The 27,516-nt window shown below is 41.9% G+C and overlaps 1 protein-coding gene across 2 annotated transcripts; it reads right to left on the bottom strand.

Moving 5' to 3' along the window:
- Ptp4a2 (protein tyrosine phosphatase 4A2) lies at positions 1-27,516 on the bottom strand. Of its 2 annotated transcripts, none has more exons than XM_051172093.1 (6): positions 27,391-27,516; positions 9,502-10,194; positions 7,675-7,767; positions 3,028-3,158; positions 1,722-1,796; positions 1-943 (listed from the first exon to the last, which is right to left on the bottom strand). In XM_051172093.1, the coding sequence occupies exons 2-6, from the start codon at positions 9,595-9,597 to the stop codon at positions 835-837; spliced, it is 504 nt and encodes a 167-aa protein (XP_051028050.1). In that variant the 5' UTR covers positions 9,598-10,194; positions 27,391-27,516; the 3' UTR covers positions 1-834. The 2 variants fall into 2 exon arrangements, with proteins under 2 accessions (XP_051028050.1, XP_051028051.1); XM_051172094.1 differs by lacking the exon at positions 27,391-27,516 and adding an exon at positions 27,190-27,260.

The following is a 27,516-nucleotide window of genomic DNA, read 5'->3' as shown; positions in this document are numbered from 1 at the left end:
TTGGGAAAAAAGGTTTCTCTCAGCTAAATTACAGGAGACAGACTCCTCTTTAGGATGTCACTTCCTCACCATTTACCAAACGGCTCTTGACTACCTTTCACACCACAATCTTAGCTCAGGACTGTGAGGAAGAAACTAACACGAACACCCATCATCAATAGACTGAAAACCACCTGCATTATATAATATAAGCGCCACTGCCTTTTCTTTGTTTTCTCTTTTTTGTTTTTTGGATTTTTTTGTTTTGTTTTGTTTTTTTGTTTTGTTTTTTGTTTTTTTCCTAAAAGTGCCCATGTGGGCTTAAGGCTGCCAGACACACGCACACCTACAGCAAAGGGGCTTCTCTCTAGTCCGTCTACGTGTATCAGAAGGGAGGGAGGCAGGAAGAAAGAGAAGATGGGGAAACCGATTTCCCCCAAATCCCACCAAAAAGAGACCTATGTGCCAAGCATAATGGAAGTGTGTGCTCCCCATCAACTGGCTCCACACTGGTTAATATTCTGCTGGTTTTCCTCAGACATCTATTTTGAAAAAGCTTAAAAAACACAGGAGATTTTAAAATAATTCAATCCTGGCAGAAATCAAAACTCCAAAGCTAGGAGCAAAATCATCTTTCACTAAATTAATCCCTTTTCCTTTCTTTTTTCTTTTCTTAAACATTTTATTCGTGTTATAGAGGGATTTCTTTATCGTTTGCTTTCTTCTCAATCATTAGGAGTTGAGGAGTACTGAATCCATCACTACTTTGATGACACAGGTAAGATTTCCTATTCACATTTCCAGGTACCAAAGAGTTCCCTCTAATGCCACGATCCGGCCAGCCTTCCTCTACTTCTACTGAACACAGCAGTGCCCATTGGTATCTCTGAAGCGTAATCGCATCTTAGGTCGGTATTTCTCCAAGTAGAGCAGCTGTTTGGAATTGAATGCTCCCCTTCTTTTTCTGAAAGTACAAGAAGAGTACACTGTCACGTAGCAAGGAGCTGTGCAGCTATGACATGTGCTGTGTGTGGCACTGTGCCTTCCTGCTGGCTCTCCCCCGCTGAGAACCTGCATGTTCCCCGCACCACACTGTTTTAACAAGTTGAAACAAAGCTAGGTGCTATGGCCCACATCTGTAATTTTGAAGGGGGGTACTCAGGACAGAGTTTCTTTGTGTCACCTTGCTATACTGGAAATCTCTGTATAAGCCAGGTTGTCCTCAAATGCAGAGGTTCCCCTGCCTCTGCCTGTCACTGTAGTTTATCAGAGATTCAGCAGAGTTTTGAACACCTACTAATCTAACCCTATTAGATTAACAGAGTCATCAGATCAGAATGAGAAACAAGTATTTAGGATCCTTTAAAAAATAAAAATAAAGCCAGGCGTGGTGGCACACACCTTTAACCCCAGCACCCAGGAGGCAGAGGCAGGGGGATTGCTGTGACTTCGAGGCCAGCCTGGCCTACAAAGTGAGTCTTGGACAGCCAAGAATACACAGAGAGAGCTGGAGAGATGACATCCAACCATGTACTGTCATGCCCAAATTTGATATCTAAATTAGAAGAACAATCCACAAACCCATGGTATTAAGTCTTTGTCGCTTGCCTTAATCTTTTTATCTTCAAACAGTATTTTAAGCCCAAACCAGCCAGTTCTTGCAGATCCCAAATGATGCCTTTCTATAACCTCCTCATGAACAGCCGCACTTGGAGTTTCTGAACACACAATTTCATACTCACTGTCTTATAAACTGAACAGCATCTTCGTACTTCATTCCGCATTCAATCAGTGCAAGTGCAACCAGCACAGGAGCCCTGCAGAGAGAGGCCATCCATCTAAGTACCCACAAGCCTTTAGAATCAACAGACATTTTTTAGCTGAAAGCTCACACACTAAAACTTGAGCTTGTGGTAGGTGTGGCCGCACAAGCCTTTAATCCCAGCATTTGGAAGGCAGGTGAACTTCTATGAGCTGAAGGTCAGCCTGGTCTACATAGTTCTAGGACAATGAAGACTACAAAATGGAGAGACTCTGTCTCCAAAATAAATAAACTAATGAATGAATGGAAAGAATGTTCTCAAGCTTTCCCCCTCCAACTCGGTAGCTAATGTTTTCTTCTGCGACAAGGTCTCACTATATAGAGCAGGCTGGCTCATACTTACTAGTGGTCCTTGCCTCTGCCTCACCACACACTATACTTGGCTTCTCTGTTCTTGTGTTTTGTTTTTTCAAGACAGGGTTTCTCTGTGTAGCCCTGGCTGGCCTGGAACTCACTCTGTAGACCAGGCTGGCCTGGAACGCACAGGGATCCGCCTGCCTCTGCCTCTCCAGTGCTGGGATTAAAGGTGTGCGCCACCACCTAGCAAGAGAAAGTGTTTAAAAGCTTATTAATAGAGCACTACCTCTGACTACTTAACTGAGATAGGTACTAGAAATAAAGCAGCCCAGCAGGCCTCATACCACCACTAGCCTTCTAGAGAAGAAGTGAAACTTCTAACTGCATGAAGAAACCTTGCTATACTAAAGTACTAAGTAGAGCTAATGGCTCGTCACCACCACCTTGACGCAATGGCATCTCACAGTAATATTCTGAGTTACAGTGCACACCATAAATTGGCATTTAACTTGCTGTTGATCAAAGCATAAAAACACTATTGTAAGCAATGCTCAGTGAAAAAAGCTTTTAAATCAGTCAAGTGTTACTGCCCACACACCTCTAAGAGTTTAAAGTAACCTTCTACCTGTTAACTTCCCTTTGAATCCAAACCCAACCACATACAGATAATTTAATCTCTGAAATAATTTTAATTTTGTTGCCCACTTAATGACCTAAATCTCTATTTCTTGAAATGGGGGCAGGGACCCTCATTACATGCAGTATGGCATTAGAATCAGAAACAAACCCAATACAAATGGCTCTTATGAGAGCTTATTATACTGGCATTTCCTCATTTCCTTTCTGGTGACTTAGTATCATTTTTACTTGGTGAAATTTTTAGTTGCCTTACTTTGATATAACAATGAAATCAGAAAAAGACTTTTTACCTTCCCAATCCTGCAACACAATGCACTGCAACACAGCAACCTGGCTCTTCACGAAATTTGGTTTTTAACAGATTTAGCCAATCATCTACTATCTGATTAGGGGGCGGAGCTCCATCATCAAATGGCCAATCCTGAAAAGAAATGACTTCTTACATTAAACTAGTATGTTCTCAGGGACTAGCTTCCTAACACAAAGGAGCTAAGATAGTAGCCCGGGTAGGCCAGTTTAACTGAATAACTACATCGCTTACACCTATTCCTTTTCTGTTTTTTCCCAAAAGACAGAAAGATCTGCCTGCCTCTGACTCCCAAGGGCTGGAATTAAAGGCGTTAGCTACCACCAACCAACTACTCACACCTATTCTCTCCTCCCCCATCTCCCCACCACCCACCCAGGCAGGGTTTCTCTGTGTAGCCCTGGCCATCCTGGAACTCACTCTGTAGAGCAGGCTGGTCTCGAACTCAGAGATTCTCCTGACTCTGCTTCCCAAACACCTGGATTAAAGGCGTGCACCACCGCTGCCCAGTTCATACACCTACACTAACACAATCCTGACCACTGCTGAAAAATTACCTAATACCAAAATCTGAATTGTCAAATAAGTCTTCTCAAATGAAATATAATAAATGTCACACACATCTAAAGACAGAAAGACACATACACACAAATATTTTGAACTGAACCTAGGGATTTACGAACACTGAGCAAGCATTCTACCACTGACCACACACTCCTAACCCTATCTTAACCAAAAAACATCTTTGTGTCACAGATCCAGACATTGTATGGTTAGAGTAGCAACTAGATATAATAGAGACAACTATTAAAGCTGAGACCAAGTAAGAGGACAATCTCTGCTAACATGCTTTATGTCCACCTGGTAACATGTGCCAGACAGAGTCTCATGGTCTCATCATAAGCACATTAAGAATCCTTCCCCCTCGCTATTGTGGTGATTTGAATAGGCATAGCCCCCAGAGTCATGCGTTTGAATACTTGGCCACAGGCAGTGGCACTACTAAGAGGTGTGCCCTTGTTCGGGTGTGTGGCTTAGGAAGAAGTGTGTCACTGTGGAGGCAGGCTTTGAAGTCTTTTTATTTTTTAAGTTTTTCAAAACAGGGTTTCTTCTGTGTTATCTCGGCTATCCCAGACTCGCTCTGTAGACCAGGCTGGCCTCGAACTCAGAGATCCTCTGCCTCTGCCTCCAAAGTGCTAGGATTAAGGTGTGCACCACCACATCCAGCTCTGGCTTTGAGGTTTTATAAACTCAAGTCTGGCCATTGTGACACAATCTCCTTCTGCTTCATGTGGATCAAGCTGTAGAGCTCTCAGCTCCTCCAGCCGCACCATGTCTGCCTACATGCTGCCATGCATGCTCCCACCATGACAAGAGACCAAACTTCTGAAGAAACTGTAAGATAGACCCAATTAAATGCCTTTCTTTATTAAAGTTGCCACAGCCATGATGTCTCTTTACAGCAATAAACTCCCTAAGACAGCATCATATCTTGCCCCCCCACCCCCACCCCACCCCGAGACAGAGTTTCTCTGTGTAGCCTTGGCTGTCCTGGACTCCTTTTGTAGATCAGGCTGGCCTCAAACTCACAGCGATCCACCTGCCTCTGCCTCCCGAGTGCTGGGATTAAAGGCATGGGCCACCATGCCTGGCGACAGCATCATATCTTAAATGCTTTCTATCAGGGAGTGGTGGTGTACACCTTTAACCCCAGCATTTGGGAGGCAGAGGCCATCAATCTCTTTGAGTTCAATGCCAGCCTGGTCTACAAAGCGTGTTCCACAACAACCAGGGCTGTTACATAGAGAAATCCTGTCTCAAAATAAATAAATAAAAAATAAAAAAGAGCTTTCTGAAATCTCAAAAAAAAAAAAAAAAAAAAAAAATACTATCCTCTTTGCCTGCATGAAATTAGAAGGGGGGAATTAAACCTCTGCCCAAATTACACATTTAGTAAGGACAGTATGGACGACAGGCTCCTGAGACTGTTAAGTAGCCCTTTTCTTTTTTATGGTTTCATGCAGCCTAGGCTGGCCTTGAAGTTGAAGATGATCTTGAACATTTGAATCTCTGCTTTCTCGGACTACAGGCTTGTGCTGAAATATCTGCTAAAAACCACCCCCCCCCTCTTTTTTTTTAGTGACATGACAGGGTCTCACTGAGATCAAGAGATTCTCCCCACTGCTGGGATTAAAAGTATGCACCACTACCTACCAACACATCCAGCCTCCTCTTCTAGATCAATCTTAGTTTTCTTTCAGCCCTATTTGCATTTACTCTACAGCACATTACTGTTTCTAATCTTCCTTGCTATCTAGACAAGACTTCCTAATAACCTGACACAAACAGGGAGTCGTCAGTCTATGCACTCTCTCTCACTCTTAAAGGACAAAAATGAAATGAGAAATTTTTCTAAAGCTTGAGAGTATTGTACTGAGGCTGGTTAAGAACACTAGAAAAGCAACAGAGTGCTGAAATGATCTGCAACCCTTATTGGCACCGGTGGAACATTCTAAGTAGCCCATTGGCCACAACAGCTAATTATGTTTGAATTGTCATAATTAAAGGGGCTTGCCAGTGTTACTAACACCTGTCACTACAGCTGAACTGTAAACAAGCACCCTAGTAGAGAGCTTACTTCCTCTCACACTTCCTTAAACTAACGCGGATAAGACAGTGTAGTTAACACACCACCCTTACTGATAAGCAGTTTTTTTCTGTGTTTTTTGTTTGTTTGAAGTTTTGTTTTGTTGGCAGAATCTCAAGATATAGCCCTGGGTGGTCTGAAATTCTCTCCCTATGTAGACCAGGTTGGCTCTGACTTCATAGAGATCCACCTACTTCTGCCCCCAAGTACCCAGCTCTTTTGTTTTTTAAATATAACTCAAGTTGGCTCCCTCTCTTCCTGCCTCAGTTTCCCAAATGCTGAGATTGTAGCCATAAACCAAGGCAGCAACAGTCTTAAAAAGAAGCATTAAATAATTTAGAACTATCAGAACCTACACTAATGTTGCTGACATCACCATTAGCTGGCCTGTCTCAATGCACCTGTGACTTGCAAGAGCATTAAAGAATGGTAAAGTCTTTATCTGAGGAAGACCTCTTTACTGTGTAAATCTGTGTGGGAAAGGTTAACTGCCTCATTTTCTTCAAGTTTAAGTTAGCCACTTAATTTTATCTGGACACTGCTATTTAAAACAAAACAGAAAGACAAACTTTGTTTTGTTTTGTTTTTAGAGACAGGATGTCTCTGTGTAGCCTTGACGAGGCTGGACTCGCTTTGCAGAGCAGGCTGGCCTCAAACTCACAGCCACTCACAGTCTCCAGTTCTCTTCCTACTACACTACCCTCACAAAGCCACAAAGACCTTAAAGCACATGACTTAAAGTTGTTTCATTCCTAAGAGCTACTCTTTGTGAGCTAAATGATTAGATTTGGAGTGGGGCTGGGGGTGGAGTTTTAACTCAGTCTCTTCTGTAAAGAAAGCACTTAGCATGCTGGCTTTGTATTCAAACTGAACTGAACTAGAGCTAGCCCTACTGGAACTCTTCAGAAACCTACACAGTGTTACAACTACTCTGTACCAAGCCGTCTTCTCTCAGCCCTTAGTTTTTTTTTTTTTGTCCTCCACAAATTATCCACAAAATATTAAGTAACTAATAGATTAGTATTTACAAAATTGCAGAAGATATTTCTAACGGAAACTTATTATATTCAAATTAGTAGCGTAGAAACAAAAGCTAAATATTGCATTAATCTCCAAAACATAAAAATGACAATTTTTGCTGGGCACAGTGGTGTACACCTGTAATCCCAGCACTCAGGAGGCAGAGGCGGGCAGGTCGCTCTTGAGTTCGAGGCTAGCCTGGTCTACACAGTGAGTGCAGGACAGCCAAGGCTAAACAGAGAAGCCCTGTCTCAAAAAAACCAAAAACCAAAACCAAAAATGACATTTTTCCATTGTGTTTACAAGTATGTGGGGGTCTGAGAACCACCTCAGGTGTGGCTCCTATTCAGCTACTGTCCACTTTATTTCTGAAGGGGAGTCTTGAAACAGGATCTCACTGTTGTAGCCTTGGCTGGCCTGCAACTCACTATGTAGACAGGAATGACCCTGAAATCATAGAGCCTCCTCCTCCTTGAGCACTACAATGCCCAAACCCCCTGTTTTCAAAAATTTTTTTGAGACAGAATCATCTTTTTGGTTTTTGAAACAGGGTTTCTTTGTAGCCTTGGCTGTCCTGGACTCCCTTTGTAGATCAGGCTGGCCTTGAACTCACAGCGCTCCGCCTGCCCCCGCCCTGCAGTGTGCTGGGGTCCACCTCAGGTCCTCATGCCTTGACAGCAAGCACACCACTGTCTAAGACATTCATTCCCTCTAACCCCCAATTTCCATGTTTTAGAAATAAGTATGCACTCAATTTTGCCTTTCACCATCTGTTGAAACCACACTGCAACTGTAGACTCCAAGGACACATAAATAATGCTCCTCACGTATTAATCCAAAGAAATTCTAGAAGACTGCTATTAAAATTGCCCACTAACTTGACAGTTGAGAACTAAGCTTCATAAATGTGTGTTTGAAAATGTCAGTGTGCTCTTAGAAACAAATAAAAACCTTGATACTCACTAGAACATGGATCCCTTCTTTTTCAACAGGAGCTTTATCGTATGTAGCATCACAAACGCGAACCAAAGTTGTCACTCCGTACTTCTTAAGTTCCTGTAAAGACAAAAGGTTATCAGGGAACTTGCGTTTGGAATCTGAAACCTGGATTTGAGAAATACACCATTACAATTAAACTATGCAGTATCATTCTTAGGCAAAGCTCAAAACCAATCTCACTGCAAAAACATAAGACACACACTCCTTGCGGGAATAAAGACCCATCTTTCCAAAGGGCAATTTAGTAGCATAGGGCAAAAACTTTTTTTAAAAAAAGTTCATATATACACTGACCTAGAAATTCTATTCTTGGGACTTCATAGAAAGAGGTAATTAAAGACAGACAGGACAGCTTACACAGCATCTTCACCATAGACAGAACAGAACAGTAAAAGGTAGAAATGTTTATCAGTGCCCCCCCCAAAAAGATGATTAAAGGAGTGATGGCATGCCTACACAGTGAATACTATGACAGCTACGAAAGCAACACTAAAGACATTAAATATGTGCTATAATCGTACATATGCATATTTATAAATTACACAGGGGAAGAAATCTAGGAGCCTAAGGTATTTAAATCAATGTTTTATTTTGCTTTTGTTGTTTGTTTTTCATGACAGAAATTCTTTTTTTTTTTTAAGACAGGGTTGGTTTCTCTTCATAGCTTTGGCTGTCCTGGACTCGCTTTGCAGACACCTGCCTCTTCCTCCAGAGTGCTGGGATTAAAGGAGTGCACCACCATGCCCAGCTTTAAGACAGAGTTTCAATGTGTAATAGCATTGGCTGTCCTGAAACTATTTTTGTAGACCAGGCTTGCCTTTATTTTACAGAATCTGCCTGCCTGTCTCTAACTTCCAATTGTTGGATTAATGCCTGTCTCTTATTTTATTTTTCTGTATGTTGATTTAGTTTTTTTTTTTTTTTAAAAGACAGGATTTCTTTGGGTGGCCCTGGCTGTCCTAGAACTAGCTCTGTAGATGAGGCTGGGATCAAATTCAGAGATATGCCTGCCTCTGCCTCCTGAATGCTGGGATTAAAAGTGTTTACCACCACTGGCTGCCTGTTTTAATTTTTGTGTTAATAAAAATCTATTGCTTTTTAAAAGAACTGTTTAATTTTGAAATTAGAAAGAAAAGGTCATTTTTTAAAAAGCTAGTACACATACAGCCGGGCGTGGTGGCGCACGCCTTTAATCCCAGCACTCGGGAGGCAGAGGCAGGCGGATCGCTGTGAGTTCAAAGCCAGCCTGGTCTACAAAGTGAGTCCAGGATGGCCAAGACTACACAGAGAAACCCTGTCTTGAAAAACCAAAAAAAAAAAAAAAAGCTAGTACACAGCCGGACCCTGATGGCGCACACCTTTAATCCCAACACTAGAGAGGCAGAGGCAGACAGATTGCTGGGAATTCGAGGCCAGCCTGGTCTACAAAGTGAGTCTAGGACAGCCAAGGCTACATAGAGAAACCCTGTCTCAAAAAAACAAAACAAAACACAAAACAACAACAACAACAAAAAACAAGCAGTGCTCAGTGCCTACTGCAAGGATGAGTACATACTGTGGTCAATAAATGTTGGTCTTTATTACTGCAGATGACAAAAGCGCTGCTTATAACATAGAAGACGTAGACTAAAGGCACTAGATAACCTACAGTATCCCCAAATTCCATAAATATTCTTTCAAAAATTCAATTGTAACAATTCAATCCAATGTAAGATTATAAAAGCATTTGTTAATTTTAATAGGATTTTAGCAATAAATGAATCCCAAAAGTAGACTGTGCTACAATCTTACCTCTGTGAACTTGTTGAGAGTAGCGTTGGTGGGGTTGTGAGTTATCAGAAAACGCATGTTCTCATAAGAGATCTCCACAGGGGCTGGACGATTCATTATGGCAAATAAAAAGTGTGAGCGTGCATGTGTGAATGTGGTGGGGAAATGGGGGGAGAGGGAAATCAATAAATCTTGAAATGTTTCGCAGCAGAAAACATTAAAAAGACCACTAAAATGCCTATTATTGATCACTATTTTCTCTATCCAACTTGTTTGTTCCTTATGAAGCTTCTCTCTTCAACACAGGCAGAGTATTAAGAATCCACTTGAATCCAAATTCAACTTGGGTCTCAATGTCTGCAGATGGATACCTTCAGCTTCCAAAAAATTCCAACTACACACAAACTTAAGCAGCCTTTAAACTACATTTAGGCACTAGTGAGACAAGTTAAAAGTGTAGGTTATTTTCCACTTTTGTTTACTTGATGCTTAATTTTACTGGAGTCATTAAAAGAAATATGCTTGCAATTAAAAAAAAAAGCCTACTACTTCTCAGGCCAGTTTCGGTGTCCAGAGTCTTCAAGGCAATGTTAATTATGGCACATATAACCCACAAGCTCACTTGTCAGCGAAAACGCTGTGCTGAGCCTGGCAGAAGTCTGCCCTCACGCTCAGAATCGCCATAAATGTGCAACGTATATTCCAACGAAAAACCTGGGGAGAAAAAGATAGGTAAAATAAAGTGAGATAAAAAAGAACAGAATAGATGTCACGTCTAAAGAATGAATATATTCTCTGACCGCCTAAGCTTGGTCAAACGTCACGAATGCTAAATGACTAACACCTGCTAAGATTAGGCTAAGGGGGCATACATAACAAGATTTTTTTTAAAGGTTTGTTTTTATTCATTATTTATTTATTTATTTATTTTTATGTATGAGTGCTCTATCTGCATGTACACCAGTATGCCATAAGAGGGCATCAAATCCCAGTACAGATAATTGTGAGCATGTGGTTGCTGGGAATTGAACTCAGGACCTCTGGAAGGATAGACAGTGCTTTTATCCACTGAGCCATCTCTCCAGTCCCCTCATAACAAGATCTTAAACACCAGTCTTACAATTATCTCTAACTCTTCCTTCAGTGTCTTGAGACTGTCTTGAATCAAAAAGTAAGGGTACTTGAAGAAAAATTCCTTCCATGGACTGTTTTAACTGCTCAGCTTTCAATAGTTCAATCTTTCACATATATTCTTTGTTTAAAATAGGGTTTCTATCTGTAAACAGACTGAGGACAATTAACAAAATTCTACTTCAAAGATTTGATTTATTTACAATTTTATAAACTGGGAGCTGGAGAGATGGCTCAGAGGTTAAGAGCACTGACTGCTCTTCCAAAGGTCATGAGTTCAATTCCCAGCAACCACATGGTGGCTCATAACCATCTCTAATGAGATCTGGTGCCCTCTTCTGGTGTGTAGGCAGAATACTGTACACATAATAAATTGTTTATTTAGGGCTGGAAATATAGCTCGGTTGGCAGAGTGCTTGCCTAACATTTGTATGCTTAGTTCGACTGGCAGCACCTCATAAGTGGGGGTGTGGCACATATCCAGTAATCCTAGCACCTGAAAGGTAGAAGCAGGAAGATCAGATATTTGAGATCATTCCTGGCTACACAGCAAGTTCAAGGCAAGTCTGGTCTACACCTACACACACACACACAGTGAATAAATGTTATTAGATTTGCCTCAAGTCACATAGCAAATTAATTGGCCTTCAGTCTAAAGTCTTCTGTTGGCCATGTGGTTTTTGGTTTTTAATGTATCACAATTGTCTACCGACTCAACTCGTACAAACTCTAGTCCAGCTTATTCTTTTTACTATTTTTCATATCACTGCCTCAAGAGTACAAAATCAGCATGGAATGGCTGTAATCTCATCACTCAGGATGCTGAGACAGGGGAATGCCAATTTTTAGGCCAAGCTTAGTTACAGCAACATAATGAGATCCTCTATCAAAAATAATTTAAGGAAAATAATTTTTCCCAGAAATTTGGACTTGGTGGCATTAAGCCTTTAATTCCACTACTTGGGAAGCAAAGGCAGGTGGATTTCTGTACATTTGAGCCCAGCTTAGTCTACAGAGTTCCAAGTCATCCAGGGCCTCATTCTAAGACCCTATCTAAGAAGCATAACAAGTTTAGGCTTGGAGAGATGGCTCAGTGGTTGAAAGGATAATCTGCTCTTGCAGAGGACCCAACTTGAACGTCCACAAGCTCACAATTCTGTGACTCCAGCTCCAGAGAGATCTAAAACCTCTGGCTTCTAAGGGCACCTGCGCTCATGTGTGCATAGAGCACACATGTACACAAGTTAGACTCAAAGTAATAATAAAAGTAAACCTTTAAAAATATTTTTTAATTTATTAATTTTTAGGTGTGCAGGTTATTTTTGCCTGAGTGGATGACGTCACATCCCATACACAGAGTGGCTCCAGTTCCACAGAATCCAACTCTCTCTTCTGGCCTTCAAAGGCTCTTGCATACATACATGTTAGGCACAACCCATAAAAAAAAACCAGGTGGGGGGTGGGGGTGGTGGCCACGGTAGTGCAGTAGCACACATCTTTAATTCCAGTACTCCAGAAGCAGAGGCAAGTGGATCTCTGCGTTTGAGGCTAGCATGGTTTACAGAGTGAGTTCCAGGACAGCCAAGGAGAAAAAAACAAAACAAAAAAGTATGAGTAGTCTGAAGGTCAGGGATTCCCACAGCACCTTTCTCTCCAAATATTACTATCCACAAGATAAGTCAGAGAAGTGGCAGCATCTATAATATTATTCTAGGCCTGGTGCTTTGAAACAATTTAAAATGTTTCATTACAAACTTGCTCAGTCAGACAGTGTCAATAAAACCCTAAGTGTCTCTGGAAAGAGGGACATGGTCTAAAAGTTCTTTTTCTCGCCTCTTCTATTAAGTCACCAATAACTAAAAACTTACTTGGAGTTTCAGGGCTGAAAATATAGCCCATGCTTGCCTAACAGACATAAAACCTTGAGTCTGATAGCCCAACACTGCAAAAATTAAAATAATAATAATAATAATAATTTAAAATGCTGGATACAGCAGCACACAACCTTTCTGCTTCTGTTTCTCAAGTGCTATGAACCCTAGCACTTGGGAAGCAGAAGAAGGATAAGAATCCAAGTTCCAGGCCAGCTAGGGCTACATTGTTAGACCTTGTCTCAAAAGACATGTTAAATTTGTAACAATAGAAATATTTGTGCTGGGTGTACTTTAGTTATATAAGGTCCATCCAGCATCCACAAGGCCTCAGGTTCCATCCCCAGCACTGAAAGGAAAAATAACTATGTATGTGACCAGGTAGGAATGAATATGAAAGATATATTTGGTGGTAAGTCATTTAGGGAAGAAAATGAAGTACAGAAAACCTGGACCTACAAACTTTCAAACTTTCTCATTTTATAAATGGAATATGCAAGGCATGGTGGTGCATACCTTTAATCCCAGCACTCAGGGAGACAGGGCAGATGAATTGCTGTAAATTTGAGTCCAGCCTGGTCTACACAGGGTCCAGGACAGCAAAGGTTACAAAGATAACACAAACTATCTCAAAACACAAACTAAAAAACTTATACATGGAATATGATATTACCACGGACACAAAAACATTCCTAAAATATGGCCCAATCCTGGTGGTGCCCACCTTTAAAAGCATAGCAGAGGAGGCAGAGGCACCAAATCATTAGGAGTTCAAGGCCAGCCTGCTCTACAAAGCAAATTCCTGGCTAGCTAGGGCTACCGAGTGAAACTCTATCTCAAAAAAAGTTAAAGAGCTGAATTGGTGGTGGCCTACACCTTGGGAGGCAAAGGCAGGCAGATCTCTGTGAATTCAAAAGCAGCCTGTTCTACAGAGGGAGTTCCAGGATAACCAGGGCTAGAGGGAGGCCTGTCTCAAATTATGACTACTCTTATGATTCTCAGTTACACAAGACATTTTACAGAACACTCCTTGTGTAGACAAGGAGCTTCAGAGCTAGGGAAAATGCAGAGATTAAACTATTCTGACCTTTTTAAAACTAAAAGGTCGCTGGGTGTGGTGACCCACCCCTTTAGCCTTTAATCCCAGCATTCAGGAGCAAGAAGCAGGTGGATCGCTGTGAGTTTGAGGCCAGCCTGGTCTACAAAGAGAGTTCCAGGACAGCCAAGGCTACATATACAGAGAACCCCTGTTTCGAAAAACAAAACAAAAGAAAAAAGAAAAAAAGAAACCCTGTCTCAAAAAGACAAAAACCAAAAACCTAAAAGATCGTGTACAAGTAGTTTAAAATGTGTTAAGACCAATGCTAGGAACAAATCACAGATAAAAGACTACATCTCCTGATTCCTTGGGGTTTTTTTTTCCTTTCAATTTTAGATGTACCCGCATATTCTTCAAGCCCATTCTTTTTGTATGCATGTATAACTTTTCAAGTATCTGCAACCGATGACTTGTATGAGGAAAAGAGAACTAAAGAAACTATTCAAGCCAGGCGTGGTGGCACACAACTTTAATCCCAGCACTCCGGAGGCAGAGGCAGGTGGATCTCTGTGAGTTCAAGGCCAGTCTGGTCTACAAATAGAGTCCAGATCAACAAAGGCTACACAGAGATACCCTGTCTCAAAAAAAAAAAAAAAAGAAAAAGAAAAAAGAAAAAAGAAAGAAAGAAAGAAAAAGAAACTCTTCAAAACAATGGTTTGCATAGAGTGCACAGCAAACACAAGGAAATTCTACCCTGTACCTGAATCTTTTGGTTCAATGCTATCACAGCTAAAGTGTATCAGATGAGAAGCACTAAAAGGCCTGCATTGTAGTAGCAGCCAGACTTAAAAGCTTACAGTCCTAGCATTAAATTTTCTACCTAGTCTCCAGTGCTTGTCTGCTAAGCAAACAAAACAAGCTTTATCCCACTTCATTCTAGAAGACCCATTTCCAGGGATAATGATAACTTCTTATTAGATTTTCAATTCTTAATACTGAAGAGCTCCAACGACAGAATTTCTGCCAAAAGAAACAGTATGTTCTATCAAAATTAACAGATGCATGATAAAAGCGAGCTTCTGTCCCACCCTTCTCCCAAGAGCCCAACTACACATCAACAGCAGAAGTTTTGCGCCTGTCATTTCAGTTAAACTAATATTAACTGCAGATGACATTGAATGCAAAGCAAACCTGTTTTAAAAATAAAATCAGAATCTCCGCTATAACCTACCACCACTAGAATGTCAAAAGTTGCAGAGTCCTGTATTGTAGCATAAATACTGCATTTATTTCCCATACAGGGGGAAATACTTTTCTAAACTTCCTTCTGTCTAACATTAATTCTGCTCTGCCTACTTAAAAAAGAAAGAAAACATTATTGGTCTGGGAAAGTAGGCTCAGTGGCAGAACACATTCTCAGCACACCCAAACCCAACATTTGACTTTTAAAAGTGGAGTTGCGTTTGGCGGCTCAGGAGGTGGAGGCAGAAGGCCTCAAGGCTACTTGCTGAGGGAGTTTAAGACTCTGTCAAAAAACTTACCAGCAACATAATACATTATATTTGACAAACAACAGCAAATGATTATGAACAAAATATTCTATCTTTTGTTTTGTTTTTCCCAAACAGGGTCTCTCTGTGTAGCCTTAGCTGTCCACTCACTTTGTAGACCAGGCTGGCCTTGAAAGCACAGCCACCTGCCTGCCTCTGCCTCCCAAATGCTGGTATTACAGGTGTGTGAAACCACGGCCGGCTAATATTCTACCTTTTATGGAACCTAACTTTTTTTCCCCTTCTTTTTCTCTTTGGCTTTTTGAGACGGGATTTCACTGTGTAGCTTTGGCTGCCCTAGAACTCACTCTGTAGACCAGGCTGACCTCAAACTCACAGAGATCCGCTGTTTCTGCCTCCTGAGCGCTAGGATCAAAGGTGTGCACCACCACCGTCACCATCCAGCAACACAGTCTTTTTTCCCCCTGGAGACAGGGTTTTCTCTTGTAGCCCTGGCTGTCCTGGACTTTGTAGAGCAGGCTGGCCTCAAACTCAAGAGATCTGCCTGCCTCTGCCTCCCAAATGCTGGGATTACAGGCTTGCGGCCCCCGCCCCCCAGAGTTTTTGTTTTTGTTTTTTTGTTTAAGGTTACATTTGAGTGGTTAAGAGCATTTGTTTCTCTTTCAGAAGACTACCACTCAGTTCCAAGTGTGACAGGCAGCTCACATTACAGCTGGCCTCCAAGGGCACCCTCTTACTCAGCATATACCTCCACAGACAAATACATACATTTTAAAAAATGATAGCCAGGCACAGTGGCACATGACTGTAATCCCAGCACTCAAGGAGGCAGAGGCTGGTGGATCTCTGGGAGTTTGAGGCCAGCCTAGTCTATAAGCAAGCCCAGGACAGCCAAAGCTACACAGAGAAACCCTGTCTCGAAAAACAAAAAAATAAAAATAAAAATCTACATAATAAACAAATAGGTAAAGATGGATGAAAGACACTGTTGAGCAAAGAAACTTTGAAAGATGCATGGCAGGATAAATGAATGGTATGCTTCTAGAAATGTATTTGTAAAGCTGGGTGCCTATGAGTTCAAGACCAGCCTGGTCTACAAAGTGACTCCAAGACAGCCAAGGCTACATAGAGAAACCTTGTCTGGGGGGGGGGGGGGGGACCAAAACAAAACAAAACAAAAAAAAAAAACAAAAATAGGGGGGAAAGTGAGTGTTTTCACACCCATGGATTATCTGAAAGGTTACAAAGAGGGTAAGGTTTTCCAGAGGCAGACAAGTGGGCTGCAGCACTGAAGAACAGAAGCATAATTTGCTTACTTTACCATACACCTTTTGAATAGTATTAGCTATTCCACGTAATGTTATATATAGCATCTTTTTTTTTTTTTTTTTTAATTCTAGGGTGATAAAAAACCTGTAATGACTTAAATTTATGTTCCAAACAATGCTATTAGAAAAGGCCTCCAGAGGGTTAGTCCCTCTGTCCTGGGCAAGCCTGTAACAGAGTTCCAGGAAAACAGTTTTCATATTTGTTAAAGACTCAGCATACTTCATGTCATGCTCAGGAGCTCGTGCTGTTCAACTGTGACTACAGCCATTCAAAGGCATGAGGGGTTGGTCCTATTTAATGTGATCCAACCTTACGACCACCAATCCACTCTCACCAAGCTCCCAATCTCTTTCAGCTCCAAATTAAGTCATATAAGCCTTCTAACGTGATGACCTATGCCAGTACTCAGAAAATTAAAACAGCACATTAGAATACTCACAGATATTCTACAGGAAGCCATGCAACTCTGAATCTGATTGGTCTCTGTGATCAGGCAACATAAAGCCAAATATACACACAGCCAAACCTTGCAACATTTTCCCAGAACAAACTTACTGACATGAACAAAAACATCTGCATTCCCCCTTAAAATAAATACAACTGGCCTAATCTGAATTTACATGAGCCAAGATGTCTTTGTGTGTGTCTGCTTAAGAATATTACTTTAAATACATATTGGACATATACTATATGTCATATATCCTTAAGGCAAAATTTTCCGGTTGGGATGAATGTTATATTTTACCAGCAAAAGATAAATAAACGCCACATCTTGGAGAAAAATGCAAAGCAAAACAATGTGCAATTCCAGAAGACACCAGGATTCCAATTTTTTTTAAAGGTCTATCAGAAGCTGGGCCTGTGGCACACACCTTTAATCCCAGCACTAGGGAGGCAGAGACAGGTGGACCTCTGTGAGATCAAGGCCAGCCTGGTCTACAATGTGAGTGCAGGACAGGCAAGGCTAACACAGAGAAACCTTGTCTCGAAAAACCAAAGGGAGGGGGAAGGAAGCCCACCAGAAAGAACGTGCTAGAAAAGTGACATTTTAACCAAGCCCAGAGGGTGTGAAATAAATAGATACTCAAAGAACATTTTAGACAGGCAGATAAGCTGTAAATTCAATTATAAACTAAGGACATGCTTTGGGTGTTCCAGGAAAAGCAGGAGGGCCAATGCTACTGGACTAGAGGACAAAGAAACGCAGAGTCTGAAGTTAGAACCATAGAGGCTCCATAAGGTTTTGGGGTTCATTTAGAGAGCAACTGACCCTCACATGAAGCCAGTAAATGTTTCATTCAAGAATGACAATTTATGTTTTAAAGAGATCACTGCAGCTGCTTTATAAAGATAGACTGGAAAAAATTGATATGGGCGGAAGCAAAAAGATGGGTGAGGGGGCCTGTTGGTATAATTTAGGAGATAAGGTGGCTGAGACCAAGACAGTAACAATCCAGAAGATTAAAAAAGGTCAGTTTTCAGATACTCTGAAGTAGAACCCAGAAGGCTGTGTCCAGACAGGACACTGCAGGGAAAAGTCAAGGCCATGAGTAACTGTAAAGTTCATAGGCATTTACTCAGAGTGGAGACGGAACTAAATCACCCTAACCATCAAACAGGGAGACCACCAAGTGAAGAGTTGTGCTGTTCTTTGCGCATTTGAGAAAGCTTTGGAAGGCATGTACCCTGCAGAGAACTCATTTTTACCAATTAAACACTTCTCATTTAGTTAACTAGTCTCAAGCTGCACTTGTTCATTCCTCTGACATTAGCCTATCTGAGCACTGCTGAGACCCTACTCTGTCCAGCCGGTGGGTCATCTACCCTGTGTTATCCTCTAAGGCCACATGTATCAAACAAAAACTGGGTACACTAGCTTTTTGAAACTTAAAAGACCCATATTAATTTCCCTCCTTCCACGGACTCTGATCCTAAACAGTAAAGTATTCGCTGCATTTTAATAAACCATGAGCCAAAATATCTGTAAATCAAATAAAAAGCAGGCTAGTTTCTTTAACTGGCTAGAGAAAACAAGTCTCAAGAGTTTCAGCATTGCTCCTTGGTTATTCCCACTCCTGAACTTCCTCCTTTAAGAAGGGAACTTGAGAATGAAGTTCCAGTACAGAAATCAATAATCCGTTCTATAAAAAGAAGCTATGACCTTGATGGTAGGAAATGTCTTAACATTTCAGAATCAGCAAAGACACATGGCCTGCCACTCAAAAAGGAAAGGAAAGCAATTAAGCAACAAGCACACCTGCTTCTGAGACATTGACAGCTGCTCACTCACATCCAGTGGTCCCTGTTTCCACCAAAATCAAAGGAAATGGTTTTCAAACTTGTATCCTGTTGATTAGAGATTTCCCTTTTTTAGTAATCTTCCTCTACAAATAGCTTTAAGACATGTGTTGTAGGTACTTTCAAGCCACTTTTCAACGACATATTGTATTTTTCTCCTAAAGATTAACACTTTCTCTAGATGAAGCTCTTGTCCTAAAATGTCATTTTTCCTTTCATAAATAATCAAATTTATCTGGGCCTGATGACACATGCCTGTAATCCCAACACTCAGCAAGCAAAGGCAGTAGGGCCATCATAAACTGGAAAGCCAACCTGGGTTACAGCTAGTTCCAGGCCAGCCTGTACTACAGACTCTCAAAACACAAAACGGCCTGGAAAGACAGATGGGTGGGCTCAGTGGTTAAGAGCTTTTACTGCTCTTGAAGTCCAGCTCCCAGTACACAAACCAGGCAGTTCACAGCCACCTGTGATTCCACCAGCTTCAGGGAAACCACATCTGTGGTCTTTGCAGCCACCTGCACTCATGCACGAGCATGAACACACACACAAACAAAATCTCTCTCTCTCTCTCTTTTTTTTTTTTTTGGTTTTTCGAGACAGGGTTTCTCTATGTAGCCTTGGCTGTCCTGGACTCACTTTGTAAGACCAGGCTGGCCTCGAACTCACAGCGATCCGCCTGCCTCTGCCTCCCAAGTGCTGGGATTAAAGGCGTGCCCCATCACGCCCGGCTAACAATTTTTTTTTGAGACAAGGTTTCTCTGTATAGCCTTGGCTGTCCTAGACTCGCTTCATAGACCAAGTTGGCCTTGAACTCACAGCAATTGGCCTGCTTCTGCCTCCTGAGTGCTGGGATTAAAGGCGTGTGCCACCACGCCTGGTCCACACAAACAATTTAAAATAATAATCAGCACTTTTTTTTAAAAAGCAACAAGAAAAGCAACAGAATTCACAGTATTATGGTCATTTTGCATTTTTTTCTAGAAAAATAATAATTATTATGTTGGCTAATAACATAAAAGGGCCTAATGGTGTAATTCTAACATTGAGTGCTGATCTAATTGTTTTCAGTTAATCTTAAAAATTAAACACCCAGGCGGGTGTAGTGGCACACACCTTTAATCCCAGCACTTAGGAGGCAGAAGCAGGTGGATCACTGTGAGTTCAAAGCTAGCTTTGTCTACAAAGCGAGTCCAGGATAACCAAAGCTACACAGAGAAACCCTGTCTCGAAAATAAATAAATAAACAAACAAACACCTGGGCCAGGCAATGGTGGCACAGAAGGAAAGCAGAGGCAGGCAGATCTCTGAGTTCAAAGCCAGCTTGATCTACCCAGTGAGTTCTAGGACAACTACAGCTACAGAGAAACTCTGTCTCAAAAAAACAAAACAAAACAAAAGAATAAAACAAACAAAACAGCTGTTAAATTGATTCTACTAGTCCATGCTTTTCATTTCATTTGGGCTTTATGTTAAAGACTAGCTAGTAGCACTTGAAGATACCCAAAGCCTCTTTTATTATAAAGTACTGTTCCTCCTCTAAACAACTCTGGTACCTTCTTATGCACTAAGAACTGTTCCTATTAAGTTGCTTTGCCAAAATATTAAGTCATAGCATTTGTTTTTCTTGTTCTTTCTTTCTTTAATCTCACTAGACTAAGCAGTTTTCTTGGAAAACAATTTAAATCTTAATTATTTTAACTCAGTTTTCAACTTCACCACACGCATATTAATCCAAAACCTGCTTACTGAATTGCTTATATCATCAACAGAACACTTGAGAGCTTAGGGTATTATTCTATGGTAGAGTGCTTTCCAGTGTGCTCAAGGCCTTGGTTTCAATTCCCAGAAACAAAAGTCTAAACCAAACCAACTAACCAATCCACCAAAATTCCAACTTTCAACTGTAATAGTTTTAATAAAGCAAATTCAGAAGCAAAACCCCAAAGGACACCTGGCTACTGCTTGTCAACACCACTTTGAAATGTTTCCTAGGGTGCATCAGGACAGTTGAAATGACAGTGGCAGCTGCAAGTTCTCTGAGGTTGCGAAACAGACATTTGGAAAAGGTTATTTGAATCACCTTTCAAAATAACCCACAGCACAGGAGCAGCATGCAAAGCAAAAACCCAAAGGCCCCTTTTAGCATCTATAATACAGTGTTTCAGAACTTCCCCGCTATGCATAGGTCAACTGAGCACTTTCCTTTCCTGTCAAATATACTGGGGGGGTGGGGGTGGGGGGTAGAGACCAGACACGACCCACTTTGTCTAGTGTCCACTCCTAAGAGGGAGAGAGGAGGGTGTTCTCTATGCTCAGGATACAAGAGAAAACATTCCAAACCCATCTTCTCAGCATGTAAGTCCTTTGAGCCCAAAAAACATTCTGCTGTTACATTTTTATCTGTTTCGATGAAAACTGGTTAAGTTACACCATGCTTGTTTTTAATGAATCACATTTCATAGTCATATGTGTGTGTAGGTCTCTTAAACACATTATCTAATCACTAACTGTCCAATAATGGCATGAAGTTTATTTTCACTAAGCACAGAAATATTTCCAATTTTAAGAAACTCACAACGAAAATAAGTGGTGTATACTGTATGAACGTGAAGTAAAGCTGAGGAAACCACTGCTGTTGTGCCAAGAGTCTTCTGTTGCCGCTAACTTGGTCTGACGTGAGCTCTAATTTAAGAACATAAAACCCAATCTTTCTTGTCTTCTTCTTCCAAATGCGTCCTCTACGTGTAATAACCCACCACCTCCAAATAGCACTAAGATGCAGCACTCTGATCCCGATCTGTGACCAGGCATCTGTGCGCACCATACATACCCTACTTAGGATAAAGCTCTTACCCACAAAAACAATCTGGGTAAAAACACTTGATGGGAATTAAGTTTTCATGTTAACACTACATATTTTAGAGAAAGAGTGTAAAGAAGAAAAGATCAAGGCTTCAAAAGAGAGCCAGCAAAATGGCTCAGCTAGTAAAAGTACCTACTGCCAAGCACAGAGATAGGGATCCACAGAGTCCAATAAGAAGCAAGTCCCATTAAACTGTCCTCTGACTGACACAACACACATGTGTACGCAGGTGAACACACATAATAAAACTAAAAACCTTTGAGGAAAAGTATGAAACTAACAGGAACTGGAAGGACAGGATAATGACTTGAGAAAGATTAGCCTTTGGTTAACCAGATTAGCACTGGAGACAAGCTTGACCATATGGAGAGCTTCAGGCCAGTACAAACCGCACTCAAGAGTCTCAGAAATTCTGAAGTCTTAAGATGGAGCAGATGGCTGGGCGTGGTGGCGCGCGCCTTTAGTCCCAACACTCAGGAGGCAGAGGCAGGCGGATCTCTGTGAGTTCAAGGCCAGCCTGGTCTACAAAGTGAGTCCAAGACAGCCAAGGCTACACAGAGAAACCCTGTCTTGAAAAATCAAAAAAAAAAAAAAAAAAAAAGAACAGAGCAGATGGCCAGGCGTGGTGGCGCATGCCTTTAATCCTAGCACTTGGGAGGCAGAGGCAGACAGATCTGTCAGTTCAAGGCTAGCCTGGTCTACAAAGTGAGTCCATTAGAAACTCTGTCTGACAAAAACAAATTCCACAGTAAAAATAATCACCAACCCCACTTGATCACTGAATTGTTTTTTCCCCCAGAAACAGAAAGGAGTTTAACTAAAGATCCCATCTCACTAGAAATACAACACAGAATGCAGCTTAGCCAGGCTCAGTGGAACATCAATTCCAGGTCTCAGAAACTGTCACAGGAGCACTGGCAGTTTGGGTCCTGGCCATGTAGCAAGATCCTGCCAAAAGGCAGTCAGGGCTGAGGATACCGCTTACCTTACATAACTAAAGCTTTGGCTTAGCGTCCCACAGACCATAGAACACATATACGTACACTCACATACGTGACTCACACTTGAAGTGCTTCTCATATTTACATAGCTTAAACCAATCACCGAACAAAACCATGTTTGTAGCCACACATGTGAAGCTGAGAATCATGTCGCTAGGATCTATTGTTCCTCTATCACATCCTTCTCAATTTGCTGACAGATCTTGCTGATGACTCACATCCTTCTGTACTAACCCGCTACTCTGTTCCCGTATGATAGGCTTTTCACTATAATGGAAAGTAGAAAACCCATCAACTCATCCTACTACTAAAAGCAGTAAATACCAAACATGTACATAATTAAATACACAAATATAATGATGGCACAATCTGGTACAAGCTTCCTGTAAAACAATGAGGAAGGGAAAAGGATTTCCACATCTTACCTAAAACTGCAAGACAACTAGTAGAAAGCAGATCTGATTCTGAATTCTGTCAAATGACACATTACTTAGAGCCAACATTTTTTACCATTGCAGAAATAAAAATATACTTTATCAGAACTGCTAAAATAAATATGTCGAAGGTACATTTTATGCCAAAAGAATTAACATTCTCTGAGAAGAATGAAATTTCAAACCAAAAATACTATGAAAGGAATTAAACGCCACTTCTCTAAAGGAGACTGCTCTAATGTGCTGTTTTAGAGCAGGCTCAACTAGCAAAGAAAGAAGCACACTAAAGCCTCATCTTTAAAGTCTCTAATAAACTTACAGTTAGAAAAAAAAGTTTTGAGATTTAGCCTCATTGTAGCTCAAGGTAACCTCAAAATGCAAAGTAACCTTGAACTTACATCCTCAGCCTTGTGATTAAAAATTAAATTTCTAAACTGGTCCATGTTGGTGAATGTCTTTAATCTCAGCATGAGACAGGCAGATCTCTGTGAGTTTGAGGCTAGCCTGGTCTAAAAAGTTGAGTTCTAGGACAGCCAGGGCTTTACACAGAGAAAGCCTGTTTTGAAGGAAAAAAAGAAGCCAAGAAAATAAAAAATACTAAGTCTCTAGACTGAACCTAAGTGTAAAAAAACAGCATACTGACTAAAGAGATGGCTCAGCAGTTAAGAGCACTGCCTGCTCTTCAAGAGGTCCTGAGTTCAATTCCCGGCAATCACGTGGTGGCTCACAACCATCTATAAGGAGATCTGGTGTCCTCTTCTGGCCTGCAGGAGTACATGCAGATAGAGCACTCATATACAATAAATAAATAAAATCTTAAAAAACAACAGCATACAAACAAGAAACAAGTAATCAACTGGGCCCGATGGTGCAATCCCAGCACTTGGGGAGGCAGAGGCAGATGGATCTCTGTGAGTTCCAGGCCAGCCCGGTCTACGAGGGAGTCCAGGACAGCCAGGGCTACACAGAGAAACCCTGTCTCTAAAACAAGACCCCCCCCCACAAAGGGAATGCTGTAAGCAAGAACACTGACATCTAAGGCATTTAATGATACCCACGCAACACCCCTGCCACTACCTCCTTAAACTGGGTCCAGATATCTACACACTCAAATCTTACTTAACAATCCCCAACTTCTACCCAGGTGTAACTTAGGATTTTCTCTAACTTAAATTTCCATCTCCAGAGTGAATGTTGAGAACCTGTGTTATTCCCCTGAGCTTTCCTTATCAGCGTTTTCTTCCAGAGGCTTTACTGGTCTCCAACCTCTAATTCCAATAAAAGGTTGAACTGTAATGTATATCCCTACTGACTTTTAACACTGTGTCCAAACTGTAGTAAAAGGGCTGAGAGTGCAGCTCTGCGGTAGAGTGACAGGAGGCCCTGGGTTCAATTGGGGCGGGGGTGGGGGGGTGGGGCACCAAACTTAAAAAAAATTACAACCTAATCTGTTCACAACTTCTAAAAGGTATATAAATACATATATAGCACTTTTACTTTAAAAAGCATGTGCAAAAACAGAAGCATTCCTTTACTCTTCCTTCCCTATGCCACCAAAGTTCAGTGATACTGTAACTGGCTTCTGCCCATAAGCTTGGTTCAATCAAATTAAACATTACTTGACTGACTCATGGAGGGAGTGGTCTGCCTTCAGGTGAGTCAAAAAATACTCAGTTCAGCAGTTCTGAACTAGTTTTCATTGGTAAAGGTGTTCTGAAATGCCAGCTTTTTGGATGCTAATGTAACAAACTGCTGTCTGGAGTTCAAACTTATAATTAACAGAGTACTTTCAAGTGAATTTTCTTACATGTGATTTGCAATCGCTTAATTATCTGCACATCCCAAGAGAAAAACTTTCACAAAGTGGCAACTTCAGTTGACTCCTCAACTCCAATAAATGCTCCCCCATAACACACACAAAATCCCCAAACATAAAAGTCTGCTACATTTCTTTAATCAGACTTTCCTCCCAGACATATGCCAGGTGCCTCATAAAAACTGTCTCAAAGCACACACCCTGGGGCCCCAAGACAGTTTCAAGGTAGAATCTCCTCCCACATAAAAGCCTAGCTTAGCGGTGCCCCCCCCCCCAAAGCCTCAAGTCAGCATCTCCTACAACCATCCTCTTGCCTCAAAGACATTTGTCTTTTCCATTAGTTTCCACAGCTCTCATGTGGAAACTGCTAGATCACTGTAAGAATGAGAAATTTCAAAGTCAGACTGAGAGAATGGTTTTGTGTCCTGGAAAAATCAGGTGCTTTAGATGACCTTAATTTTTAATCCAATTCTTAGTATCTGTGTGACCTGGGACAAGTTACTGAACAAAGTGCCGGCTGCTCATGTTCTCTTCATCTTGCTGTGATGTCCAGGGGGCACAGCACCAAATCCCTATGCCTGGCAAGCAGAAGCATCTCAAACAATGTGCCAAAAAAAATGCCAAAGGGCTATCTCCCACCTTTATTGCGGCTGTGAGAATGAGTATTAAAAACCACCTGTAGCACGGTGGCACTCATTACAAATTACTCCCACCTCCAGGGAATGACCACACTCCTCAAACGTTACTTTCTAGGAAAAAGGACACTAAGAAAACCATCAATTTCCACCTAAGCTTAGTGGGTCTGCCTGCCCGCCCAGCACTTGGGAAGCTGTAGCAAGGGTATTATACCACAGACGCCAGGAGTAAGTTCCAGGCCCTGCAAGGCCCTGTCTCAAAAAAGCAAAGCTTTTTTCCACTTTTAACAAATATTTTATCAGGCATTACATATATGTAAAATTTTTCTTTCCTTTTTTTTTTTTTTTTTTTTTTTTTGTAATTCTATACCCACTATCAAAAAGAACCATCTTTTTTTTTTTTTTTTTTTTAACTTTCCTTATTCCCAATATTTTTTTGGTAGCAGTAGCACTGGGTATTTAACCTAAGGCTTCTCTATACAAGGCAAGTGCTCTATTACTGAGCTGTATCCCCAGACCCCTTTTATCATTTTCAGATAAGGTCTCACAAAGTTTCATAAACTGCCCTTGAAATCGCCCGCCCTCTGGCTTCTGACCCCCAAGGACCTGAGATCACAAGCCTGCGCCACCAGGCTCAGCTTTGCTCATTTCCAAGTACCTCCTACGATTACATCACTAAATATAAAATCTGTATCAACAATTCTTCATCCCGAATCCACAACTGAGCCTACTTACACACTTACCATTTTAACACTTGAACGACTGAGACAGGAGAATCAAGAGTTCAAAGCCAACCTGTTACAAAGAGTTTGAGAGCATACAAGAACTACAAGAACCTACTGGAATTTCTAAAAATAGTAAAAAAAGAAAGAAAGAAAGAAAGAAACAAGAGAATTACTTCCCAAGATAGAAAAAGTCCATTAACAATTATTTCGGATCATTCAACCCGAAACTAAAAATGTCAGGATCAGAAAACAAAGCCCTGATCGTGTGAGTTCTCCTATAGCCTTAGTTTCCTTTTGCACACTAACGAGGCTTAACTTCTCTCACTTCCTGTCTGAAACTGCTCAGTAACAGAGCACGGAAACAAGTAAATACCATCTATTAATCCAGTAATAGCGACTCCAAACTGAAGCACTTCTGAATGCCTACAACGACCCTAGATTAGTCACTTTATACTCCGAGACAAATCCTAGGGCAGAAACTCAACTATGGCACTTCTTTATCGATATTTATACTGTGTGCCTTAGGGGCTTTCCTGCAGAAGGAATAAGAATCATAGATTAAAAAAAAAAGATGCTGCGGTTTACCTCATTAAATACCCTTAACCTGAACAGTAAGCATTTACCCACCAAAAAAAAGTTTACTTCCGAATACTTTACCGACCACAAAAAAAAAAAAAAAAAAAAAAACCAGGATCCTGAGCAAGAGTCAAGCTCGGATACTTAGCTCTGGGAAATGGGGGTGGGGAGAATGGCAAAGACATCTCTGGAAATTCGTAAATTTTACATACATTTTTGCGAAAGGGGAAAAAAGCGCCAGAGAGCGGCGTCACGGAAGACTCAGACCCTTTTCTCTTACTTGACCGTAACTCACCGATCCCACGCTTCTCACTGCCAACACAAAGACCAAGGGGCCTCCGGGATGCCTGTGCTCACGCGCCGGACAAACGCAGGCGCACCCCTGCACACCTCCTCGCCCGCCACGCTCCTCCTCACCCCCACTCGCTCTCGCCACACCTTCGCCCCCACAAGGACACATGCTGCCCGCACACGCACCTTCTCCCGCATTCTTCCACGCTCGCTCGCTCGCTCGCTCCCCCACCTCGAGCCCCGCTTCCCCGCTCCCCGCCCCTGGCCCGGCCCGGCCCTCCTTCCGGGGACGTGTCTCGGGCCTGCTCTAATGGCAGCGGTGCCTCCCGCCCTCCCCTGCCCGAGGCCCGGGAGCCGCGCGGGGCCGCCCGGGAGGGGCGCACTCACGCTGGCGAGCTGAGGACTGGGCATTGAAGGCCGGCGGAGGCGGGAGCGAGGAGGCGCCTCTCTCCTCAGTCACCTCGGCGGCGGCGGCGGCGGCGGGAGCGGCGGCGGCGGCGGCGACGACTCCCC

This window comes from Acomys russatus, chromosome 29 (genome assembly GCF_903995435.1).
Source record: "Acomys russatus chromosome 29, mAcoRus1.1, whole genome shotgun sequence".
In the NCBI taxonomy this organism is placed as follows: domain Eukaryota; kingdom Metazoa; phylum Chordata; class Mammalia; order Rodentia; family Muridae; genus Acomys; species Acomys russatus.
Note: the sequence above shows the minus strand (reverse complement) of the source record. Positions and strands in the feature narration are given on the sequence as shown.